Consider the following 12236-nt stretch of genomic DNA (forward strand, 5'->3'; position numbering starts at 1 on the left):
CGCTAAATGGAAAGAGGCACTACAATACATCATAAGCAGATTGTTACATGGAAATGGCACTACAATGCATCGAGGGCAGCTCTGCTACATGGAAAGGGCACTACAATGCATCGAGGGCAGCTCTGCTACATGGAAATGGCACTACAATGCATCGAGGGCAGCTCTGCTACATGGAAAGGGCACTACAATGCAACGAGGGCAGCTCTGCTACATGGAAATGGCACTACAATGCATCGAGGGCAGCTCTGCTACATGGAAAGGGCACTACAATGCAACGAGGGCAGCTCTGCTACATGGAAATGGCACTACAATGCATCGAGGGCAGCTCTGCTACATGGAAAGGGCATTACAATGCATCGAGGGCAGCTCTGCTACATGGAAAGGGCACTACAATGCATCGAGGGCAGCTCTGCTACATGGAAAGGGCACTACAATGCATCGAGGGCAGCTCTGCTACATGGAAAGGGCACTACAATGCATCGAGGGCAGCTCTGCTACATGGAAAGGGCACTACAATGCATCGAGGGCAGCTCTGCTACATGGAAAGGGCACTACAATGCATCGAGGGCAGCTCTTCTACATGGAAAGGGCACTACAATGCATCGAGGGCAGCTCTGCTACATGGAAAGGGCACTACAATGCATCGAGGGCAGCTCTGCTACATGGAAAGGGCACTACAATGCATCGAGGGCAGCTCTGCTACATGGAAAGGGCACTACAATGCATCGAGGGCAGCTCTGCTACATGGAAAGGGCACTACAATGCATCGAGGGCAGCTCTGCTACATGGAAAGGGCACTACAATGCATCGAGGGCAGCTCTGCTACATGGAAAGGGCACTACAATGCATCGAGGGCAGCTCTGCTACATGGAAAGGGCACTACAATGCATCGAGGGCAGCTCTGCTACATGGAAAGGGCACTACAATGTATCGAGGGCAGCTCTGCTACATGGAAATGGAAGTACAATGGTATCAAGTGCAGCTGTGCTACATGGAAATGAAAGTACAATGTATCGAGGGCAGCTCCGCTACATGGAATCAGCACTACAATGTATTGAATGAAGCTCTGCTACATGGAGAGAGGCACTACAATATATCACAAGCAGATTGTTACATGGAAACAGCACTAAAATGTATGGAATGCAGCTCTGCTACATGAAAACGGCACTACAATGTATCGAGTGCAGCTCTGTTACATGGAAATCACACTACAATGCATCATAAGCAGATTGTTACATGGAAATGGCACTACAATGTATCGAGGGCAGCTCTGCTACATGGAAGGGGCACTACAATGTATCGAGGGCAGCTCTGCTACATGGAAAGGGCACTACAATGTATCGAGTGCAGCTCCGCTACATGGAAAGGGCACTACAATGTATCGAGTGCAGCTCTGCTACATGGAAAGGGCACTACAATGTATCGAGGGCAGCTCTGCTACATGGAAGGGGCACTACAATGTATCGAGGACAGCTCTGCTACATGGAAAGGGCACTACAATGTATCGAGTGCAGCTCCGCTACATGGAAAGGGCACTACAATGTATCGAGGGCAGCTCCGCTACATGGAAAGGGCACTACAATGTATCGAGTGCAGCTCCGCTACATGGAAAGGGCACTACAATGTATCGAGTGCAGCTCCGCTACATGGAAAGGGCACTACAATGTATCGAGGGCAGCTCTGCTACATGGAAATGGAAGTACAATGGTATCGAGTGCAGCTCTGCTACATGGAAAGGGCACTACAATGTATCGAGGGCATCTCTGCTACATGGAAAGGGCACTACAATGTATCGAGGGCATCTCTGCTACATGGAAATGGCACTACAATGTATTGAATGAAGCTCTGCTACATGGAGAGAGGCACTACAATATATCACAAGCAGATTGTTACATGGAAACAGCACTAAAATGTATGGAATGCAGCTCTGCTACATGGAAAGGGCACTACAATGTATCGAGGGCAGCTCCGCTACATGGAATCAGCACTACAATGTATTGAATGAAGCTCTGCTACATGAAAACGGCACTACAATGTATCGAGTGCAGCTCTGTTACATGGAAATCACACTACAATGCATCATAAGCAGATTGTTACATGGAAATGGCACTACAATGTATCGAGGGCAGCTCTGCTACATGGAAAGGGCACTACAATGTATCGAGTGCAGCTCCGCTACATGGAAAGGGAACTACAATGTATCGAGGACAGCTCTGCTACATGGAAATGGAAGTACAATGGTATCGAGTGCAGCTCTGCTACATGGAAAGGGCACTACAATGTATCGAGGGCATCTCTGCTACATGGAAAGGGCACTACAATGTATCGAGGGCATCTCTGCTACATGGAAATGGCACTACAATGTATCGAGGGCAGCTCTGCTACATGGAAAGGGCACTACAATGTATCGAGTGCAGCTCCGCTACATGGAAAGGGCACTACAATGGTATCGAGGGCAGCTCTGCTACATGGAAATGGAAGTACAATGGTATCGAGGGCAGCTCCGCTACATGGAAAGGGCACTACAATGTATCGAGGGCAGCTCTGCTACATGGAAATGGAAGTACAATGGTATCGAGTGCAGCTGTGCTACATGGAAATGAAAGTACAATGTATCGAGGGCAGCTCTGCTACATGGAAATGGAAGTACAATATATCGAGTGCAGCTGTGCTACATGGAAATGGAAGTACAATATATCGAGGGCAGCTCCGCTACATGGAATCAGCACTACAATGTATTGAATGAAGCTCCGCTACATGGAGAGAGGCACTACAATATATCACAAGCAGATTGTTACATGGAAACAGCACTAAAATGTATGGAATGCAGCTCTGCTACATGAAAACGGCACTACAATGTATCGAGTGCAGCTCTGCTACATAGAGAGAAGCTACAGTTTATCACAAACAGCTCTGCTACATGGGGAGGTGGGGCAGGGATATGGGCCATGCTGCACGTTCCTCTTTCTCTGATTGCTTGGACTGAAAAATATTTCATTTCCTTGCAGCACAGGAGTCATCTGAACAATTTCCCCAGAGCGATCGACGTGTCGCCTCTTCCCTCCGCTGTCCTGCTCCAATTTAATTCAGGAAAACAGATGGCAACCTCCAGAACAAGAACAATGTGTGGTATGTGCCCGAGATTATCCGCGATGCCCAAACCCCTCACAATAAAATGATGTGGCAGAAGTGAGGTATGCGTGGACTCACCATGGCGCTGATGGTCTCCTCCCAGTCCGGCCTCTCCCTGGGGTGAATACTGCGGGGAAGTTCTGGTACAAAGTCATCTTCTTCTAAATGCAGAGAGGACTTCATTATTCTGCAACGTGTAAGACACAAGTGATGAGTAGCGGCACTCTGCGGGAGATCAATGACGTTTCATACCACAATAGAAAAAATGTGCCAAATGTATAAAAACAATAGCATGTCCGCCATCCCTGTCCTACGTCACTAAATACACTAATATTCTCCATATAAAACGCTGCTCGTCTCCTCTTAGCCACAGCCCCTTTATCTCTCCAAATAGCCATTAAAGCCAAATGTGCGCAGGTCATAAATTGGATGCATTTTGGTGCATGTTCCTTTAAAGGCGTTTTCTAACACCCCTTTAACATTCCTCTGGATAGGTCATCAGTATCTGGGACCCGTCAATCAGCTGTTTGAGAAGGCACTGACGGTGGCAGTAGCGTTGCGGCCTTCTATCAGCTCACCAAGTCCAGTGCTGTACATGGTATAGTATAGTGACTGGGCTCGGTATCACATTTCAGCCCCGAGGCCACGTGAGATCAATGGCCTAGGGCGAGCTGAAAAAAAGGCCGCGGCTCTCACAGGAACGCCAGTGCCTTCTCAAACAGCTGATCGGCAGGGGTCAGAAAACCCCTTTAAGGAAGTTTACAAAGAACCTATCAACAGTTTTCCCCATTGCGATAAATCTTTGAGGAGCACAAGTGGGGTCACCACTTATCTATTGACATGATGTATATGGGGGATCCTATCCCCGAAGTCTTCCCGGTTGCCTCCTCCGCTTTCCAGTCAATGACACATCAATCAGGCCTGCTGCCGTGGCTATTAGATGGAATGGTAGTGCTGGCTGTAAACCGCTCTGTGGTGGTGACAGAAAAGCCTAAATTCTACTAAGGCCTCTTGGACACGACCGTATGGTTTTGAGGTCCGTTTCAAACGGATCTGTTTTTCCGTTTCAGTAGTGTTTCCGTTCAGCTTCCGTTTGTGATCCGTTTTTTGCGGATCGCAAACGGAAACATAAGTACATAAAAAAATTGGGCTGGGCATAAAATGTTCAATAGATGGTTTCGCAAAAACAGAACGGATACGGAAGACATACGGATGCATTTCTGTATGCAGTTTTTTGCGGAATCATTGACTTGAATGGAGCAACGGAACAAGATTTGCGGGCAATAAAAGGATATGTTCTATCTTTGAACGGAACGGAAATACGGAAATGGAATGCATACGGAGTACCTTCCGTTGTTTTTGCGGAACCATTGAAGTGAATGGTTCCGCATACGGACCTCAAACGGAATCCGAAAAAACTGAACAGAAAAAATAAACGTTTGTGTGCAAGAGGCCTAAGGGTCCATTCACACATCCGTATGCATGGGTCCAGATCCGTTCCGCAATTTTGCGGAACGGTGTGGACCCATTCATTTTCAATGGGGCCGCGGAACGGAAGTGCGGAGGTGGACAGCACACAGTGTGCTGTCCGCCTCCGCACTTCCGTTTCGCAGCCCCGCAAAAAAAGAGAGCATGTCCTATTTTTGTCCGCAGACAAGGACAAGAAAAGGCATTTTTTATTGGGGTGCCAGCCATGTGCGGTCCATTGTTTTGCGGATACGCAATTTGCGTGACCGCAAAACACTTACGGACGTGTGAATGGACCCTAAAGATCCAAGACCACCCAGGAGACCAGAAAGAAAAAGTTGATAGATCCTGGCAGTAATGTTACTACCAGTGCCAGTGTACCTCCACAGATATATGACCCGCGCTCTGCCCCCCACCCATGGACGCTGGGTGTGTAGGGAGGCAGAGCTGGCTCTGGGATGTTGCGCTCCATTGCACCTTTTCCAGTTTGGTTCATTATCCCAAGGTCAAGAATGTTTACAGCTCCTCTGAATATTTAATATGACAAAAACCATCAATTCAGGCAGGGGAAGACTCGTAGCCCCTTCCCTCTGCCTCCAGGAGAAAGAAATGACTGGAAACGCTGAGGCCAGCAAAAGGAGATGGGTAGGGGGTGGGGGTATCCAGCAGAGAGAAGGCAGAATCCTCCGGACCAGGAATAGTGACCGCCCCATGACCGGTCGCGTGTCTCCCAGCAAAACATCACCTGCTGAGATCACGACCAGAGGCAGCAGAGCTTATCGCCTTCTTTCATGAAAACTAGAGAAAATGTAATAGAACGCACATGCAGTCCTATGTAACATCACAGAACACACACTGATAACTCTGACAACTGATAACACACTGAACCGATAACTCCAAGTACAGATAATGTAATAGAGGATACCTGCAGTCCCATGTAACACCACTGATAACACAGTGATAAACAGTACAGATGATGTAGTAGATGTCATCTGCAGTCCTATGTAACACCACAGATAACACAGTTACTCTCAGAGTACAGATGATGTAGTAGGTTACCTGCAGTCCCATGTAACATCACAATGCACTGCAGTACATGGTGACCTGTATCAGGAGGGGAATTCAGCCTATGGACGGGTCCACCACGTAGGACTAGGGGATAAGTTACAGTCCCTTTAACAAGAAGAATAAACATTGGTGAAATCTCCACCCAGAGACCCGGAGTGATCACCACCACTCTTTACGCCTGATGAGTGGAATAATCCATTTCCTGCAATGTCACGTGTGAGATCAATTTCAGGACACAATGTGGGGTTCTGGAGGTCATGTGGAAAATATTCGGCACTGGACGTGAGCTCACTATGAGAGCAATGTATTACAATTCACATTATTGGCTTTCATTACACTAGAGAATGAGCTAATGGCTTCTAAAGAGCCGACTTCTACACCGTGGAGTAATCCCCCTGCGGATCATCGGTAGTCACTCAGACCCCTGATAATCAGTAATGGCCAATATGGACTTATATGTGTATGGCCGGGTCTGCAAAATGAACGTTCAACTATCAAGCAACTTCTATCTACTGTGCATGGCCACCCTTGTACACATTAGATGGTCAGCAGGTCCGACCAAAATCCGCAGGTTTGCATCATTATTCTGCTAGTGGAGTCACTCCCTACATACAGTCGTGGCCAAAAGTTTTGAGAATTACATAAATATTGGAAATTGGAAAAGTTGCTGCTTAAATTTTTATAATAGCAATTTGCATATACTCCAGAATGTTATGAAGAGTGATCAGATGAATTGCATAGTCCTTCTTTGCCATGAAAATTAACTTAATCCCAAAAAAACCTTTCCACTGCATTTCATTGCAGTCATTAAAGGACCTGCTGAGATCATTTCAGTAATCGTCTTGTAACTCAGGTGAGAATGTTGACGAGCACAAGGCTGGAGATCATTATGTCAGGCTGATTGGGTTAAAATGGCAGACTTGACATGTTAAAAGGAGGGTGATGCTTGAAATCATTGTTCTTCCATTGTTAACCATGGTGACCTGCAAAGAAACACGGGCAGCCATCATTGCGTTGCATCAAAATGGCTTCACAGGCAAGGATATTGTGGCTACTAAGATTGCACCTCAATCAACAAGTTATAGGATCATCAAGAACTTCAAGGAAAGAGGTTCAATTCTTGTTAAGAAGGCTTCAGGGCGTCCAAGAAAGTCCAGCAAGCGTCAGGACCGTCTCCTAAAGAGGATTCAGCTGCGGGATCGGAGTGCCACCAGTGCAGAGCTTGCTCAGGAATGGCAGCAGGCAGGTGTGAGCGCATCTGCACGCACAGTGAGGCGAAGACTTTTGGAAGATGGCCTGGTGTCAAGAAGGGCAGCAAAGAAGCCACTTCTCTCCAAAAAAAACATCAGGGACAGATTGATCTTCTGCAGAAAGTATGGTGAATGGACTGCTGAGGACTGGGGCAAAGTCATCTTCTCCGATGAAGCCTCTTTCCGATTGTTTGGGGCATCTGGAAAAAGGCTTGTCCGGAGAAGAAAAGGTGAGCGTTACCATCAGTCCTGTGTCATGCCAACAGTAAAGCATCCTGAGACCATTCATGTGTGGGGTTGCTTCTCATCCAAGGGAGTGGGCTCACTCACAATTTTGCCCAAAAACACAGCCATGAATAAAGAATGGTACCAAAACACCCTCCAACAGCAACTTCTTCCAACAATCCAACAACAGTTTGGTGAAGAACAATGCATTTTCCAGCACGATGGAGCACCGTGCTATAAGGCAAAAGTGATAACTAAGTGGCTCGGCGACCAAAACGTTGACATTTTGGGTCCATGGCCTGGAAACTCCCCAGATCTTAATCCCATGAGAACTTGTGGTCAATCCTCAAGAGGCGGGTGGACAAACAAAAACCCACTAATTCTGACAAACTCCAAGAAGTGATTATGAAAGAATGGGTTGCTATCAGTCAGGAATTGGCCCAGAAGTTGATTGAGAGCATGCCCAGTCGAATTGCAGAGGTCCTGAAAAAGAAGGGCCAACACTGCAAATACTGACTCTTTGCATAAATGTCATGTAATTGTCGATAAAAGCCTTTGAAACGTATGAAGTGCGTGTAATTATATTTCACTACATCACAGAAACAACTGAAACAAAGATCTAAATGCAGTTTAGCAGCAAACTTTGTGAAAACTAATATTTGTGTCATTTTCAAAACTTTTGGCCACGACTGTAGCCTGAGCGGATCCGTCCAGACTTTACATTGAAAGTCAATGGGGGACGGATCCGTTTGAAGATTGAGCCATATGGTGTCATCTTCAAACGGATCCGCCCCCATTGACTTACATTGTAAGTCTGGACGGATCCGCTTGCCTCCGCACGGCCAGGCAGACACCCGAACGCTGCAAGCAGCGTTCAGGTGTCCGCTCGCTGAGCGGAGCGGAGGCTGAACGCTGGCAGGCTGATGCATTCTCAGTGGATCCGCGTCCACTGAGAATGCATTAGGGCTGGACGGATGCGTTCGGGGCCGCTTGTGAGCCCCTTCAAACGGAGCTCACGAGCGGACACCCGAACGCAGGTGTGAAAGTAGCCTTAATCGTGCAGGGCAAAGGCATTTTTTGGAGTTCCGGTGACGTACCGGGGCTCTCCATGGGGCTGCCAGTAAGCCTGGTGACGTCACTGGCACTGATAGGCGGAATTTAGCGCTGCCCTAGCCAGTAAAACGGCTAGGGCAGCGCTAAAGCCCGCCCATCAGAGCCGATGACGTCACCGAACACACTGCCGGCCGTTTCCGCCCGGCAGTGTGTTATTGAAAACAAAAGAGACCTTGCCCTGCACGATTTAGCCTCAGGGGGCTGCCTGGGTGAAAATAAGGGTATGTCCGGGTTCAGCTCTGAACCCAGACAACCCCTTTAAGTCATGTGTAATAATGAGAAATGACACAGGGAAAAAGTATTGAACACATGAAGAAAGAGAGGTGCGAAAATCCCCGGAAAGTCAGGACACCAGCAGAAATCAGTAATTAGAAAGCAATCCCCTCCACTTAAAAAGGTGTCACCTGAAACACCTCATGATGGTAACACCAGTGAGCGTTCTCACGACCTTCACAACCTTATTGTTGCTGCACATACTGATGGCATTGGTTACAGAAGACTTTCTAGACTACTGAAGGTTCCAGAGAGCACTGTTGGGGCCTTAATCCGAAAGTGGGACTAACATCATTTCACCTTAAACTGGCCACGACCAGATGCTCCCCGCAAGATTTCAAACACAGGGGTGAAAAGAAATATAGAAGGGTTGTCCAAGAGCCATGGACCACCTGTGGAGAGCTACTGAAAGACCTGGGATCAGCAAGTAAATTGTTTCAAAGAAAACAATTAAGCCTCATTCACACGTCCGTGTCCGTGCTCAAATCCGTGAGCAGGTGGTCAGTGATGCATCCGCAAAGCTGTCCGTGAAGGATCCATGTGTCCATTTTTTGCTGTCCGTGTTGCATCCGTGTTTCACTGACACTGAACAGCTGAAAAATAAATTTTCAAAGCATCTATGCCTAATGATTCGTGAAACATGGATGGCATCCGTGGTATTCACGGACCCGTAGACTATAATGGACGTGATGGATCCGTGAACACGGACAAAAAAGAGCATGCATCCGTGCTAAAAAAAAACAAAAAACGGAACGTGCTAAAACACTGATGTCTGAATACACACATTAAAAGTGAATTGGGACCTGTGCTGTCCGTGGAGAACACGTACCGCACACGTCTGTAAAACACCGACGTGTGAATGAGGCTTCAGTAATGCACTTAACCTCCAAGGCCTGTCTGCACGCTCACCACACCAAGCTCCATTGCTCAACAAAAAGCATGATCAAGCGCGTTTCAAGTTTACTCAACATCTAGCCAAGCCTGTGAAATACTGGGAGAATATAGTCTGGTCAGACGAGACCAAGACTGAACATTTTGGATGCCATGTTTGGAGGCCAAAAGGCCCTGCATATCATCCCAAAAACCCCGGCCCAACAGAGAAGTTTGGAGGTGGGAACATTATGGTGCGGGGATGTTTTTCCGCATACGGCACTGGCAAACTGCATATGACTGAAGGAAGGATGAATGGACAAATAAATGTACTGAGACATTTTTTATTAAAACCTGCTGCATCTACCAGAATGATGGAGATGTAACGAGGATGGACATTTCAGCAAGACAATGATCCCAAAAACACAGCCAAGGAAACGGTCAATTGGTTTTAGAGAAAGAAAATAAAGCCAATAACCTGACCTGAATCCAATAGAAAATCTATGGAAGGAACTAAGGCCTCATGCACAAGGAGTTCCCTGCAAATTACCGTCCCAATGCACAGGCAACATTCGTGCAGATTTCGGAGACGGATCCAGACCCTGGGTTCGTGATCTATCCTCACCTTAAAAAAAGAAGAAAAAAAAAAAAAGAACAAAAAAAAAAAAAGAACATGGTCTATTTTTTTGCGGTGCAGAGGCACGTGGAGTTCCGTGCCTCTGTTTCACACCGCACCTTCTCGATTGCGGACCCATTCAAGTCAATTGGTCCGCATTCGTGATGCGTTGCAAAAACGGCCAGGGCCCGTATGTTGCGGACCTGCAGTTTGTGCCCCACTTGTGTGCATGAGGCCTAGAGCTCAGACTTCATAGATGGAGCCCATGGAACCTTCAGGATTTGAAGTGAGTTTGTGTGGAGGAATAGGCCAAAATCACACCTGACAACACATGCGACTAGTTTCTCCATACAGGAGGCGCCTTGAAGTTGTCATCACCAACAAAGGCTTTTGTACCAAGTATTGAATACATTTCAGTAAGCGTGTTCAATACTTTTTCCCTGTGTCATTTCTCATTATTAGGCTACATGCACATTGTTTGCTTCCGTGACCGTTCCATTTTTTTTGCGGATAAGATGCGGACCCATTCATTTCAATGGGTCCGCAAAAAAATGCGGACAGCACACCGTGTGCTGTCCGCATCAGTATGTCCGTTCCGTTGCCCCGCAAAAAAAATAGTGCATGTCCTATTTTTTTCTAGTTTGCGGACAAGGATAGGCATTATTACAATTGATCTTCAAAAAAAACGGATGCCATACGGAACGTCATCCTTTTTTTTGCGGATCCGCAATTTGTGGACCGCAAAACACATACGATCGAGTGCATGTAGCCTTACACATAATTTATGGACATCTACGGTTTCATTTATTTGCCTGTGTGGAGTGGGTGGGTTGTTACCGACACCTGGTGAGAGTTTCATCTCAATAGCGCCTATAGAAATAGACTATATGTAGAAAATTGGTGACATGATCAATACTTATTTCACATGCTTGTATATCCTGTATTATACCCCAGAGCTGCACTCACTATTCTGCTGGTGCAGTCACTGTGTACATAAATTAACTTACTGTATTCTGCACGGATCTTGATTTATATCTTGTAATATACTCCAGAGCTGCACTCACTATTCTGCTGGTCATTGTTGAAAGCTCAAGGACAGACACCCAGCCCAGTTTAGCCAAGTTCCTGTAATTTAGAGCTATTGGGATTCCGACACTGAACAAACAAGGGATGTTGGAGATTTCAGCTCTGAAAACCTCCAGAATTGGGACTGCAGTTTCAGACTATTTATATTGCAAACAGGGCAATGGTAAAAACTGCTTCACAACTTTCCCTCCTTAGGCTGACAGTGTGCACTAGGCACCTGGGTAGGGAAAATTATAAAGGGGAGCCCGAGAATCATGAACTGGGGGTTCTCTGGTCTAATCTGACTTTTGGGTTCATTAGTCAGCAGAGAATGCAGAGCCTCTAGGTGTAATGGTAACGCCCCCGTTGCTCCTAGAAGCTCATTTGCATATATTAAAACATATGAACATGGGACCAACACAGATGCCTTCAGCTGCCAAGTGCACATGTAAGAGGTCAGCCAGTGTCACAGGTACAAATCTGCTGACAGGAGCCCGGTAAGTCAGCAGCCTTTTCTAGTGACCGTATGAAACACCAGGCCCCCTCCCGGCTGCTATGGTAGGGGTCCTCTTCTGCAGCTGGACCTGACAATTTACACAGTGGGATCAAAACAAGTTGTTTTTTCCAAAAATAGTACAAAACTGCAACAAAGCCTGTGCCGTTGTGCCATGATCTGACCGAGCCGTGTGAATGTACCCTACCTAGTACCTACCCAGCAAACAAGACAAATACGGGACAACTAAATGCAGAGGGAGATTTATCAAAACTGGTGCAAAAGAAAATGGAGCAGTGGCCTGCGGTGACCAATCAGATGGCGCCTTTCATTTCTCCAGGGGCCTCTGACATTGGTTCCTTTTGCATGACAAGTAGTGTGGGGCGACTCCGCATGGAGGATACAGCAGGTGTGGAGGCCGATGCATCCTGACAACATAAACAAATGATCACGTGAAATGGTTTCCATTCATGAGGACGCTGCGGAGCAGCCGGCAGGGAGCATCCAGCCGCCTTTGTTCTCCTCTCTGAATGGCTTTTGTATTCGGCGGGCACAGATTCCAGGGTCTCCTCCTCACATTCCTTCTGTATTGTGTGTGAACAAGGTCTCATTGTTGGCTGGGCTGTGAGACCGTTACATGCCGCACATCCCAGCCGCTCTATGG

The 12236-nt window shown here is 47.0% G+C and overlaps 1 protein-coding gene across 5 annotated transcripts in view; it reads right to left on the reverse strand.

Moving 5' to 3' along the window:
• ARHGAP32 (Rho GTPase activating protein 32) overlaps positions 1-12236 on the reverse strand; it is a 241496-nt gene that overhangs the window by 109063 nt on the left and 120197 nt on the right. For all 5 annotated transcript variants that reach the window (XM_040431909.1, XM_040431900.1, XM_040431882.1 and 2 more), the window contains one exon: positions 3211-3319. In XM_040431909.1, the coding sequence (XP_040287843.1) occupies positions 3211-3315 (105 nt within the window). In that variant the 5' untranslated portion in view covers positions 3316-3319. The remainder of the gene's footprint in view (positions 1-3210; positions 3320-12236) is intronic.

Source organism: Bufo bufo, chromosome 1 (assembly GCF_905171765.1).
Source record: "Bufo bufo chromosome 1, aBufBuf1.1, whole genome shotgun sequence".
Taxonomy (NCBI): Eukaryota; Metazoa; Chordata; class Amphibia; order Anura; family Bufonidae; genus Bufo; species Bufo bufo.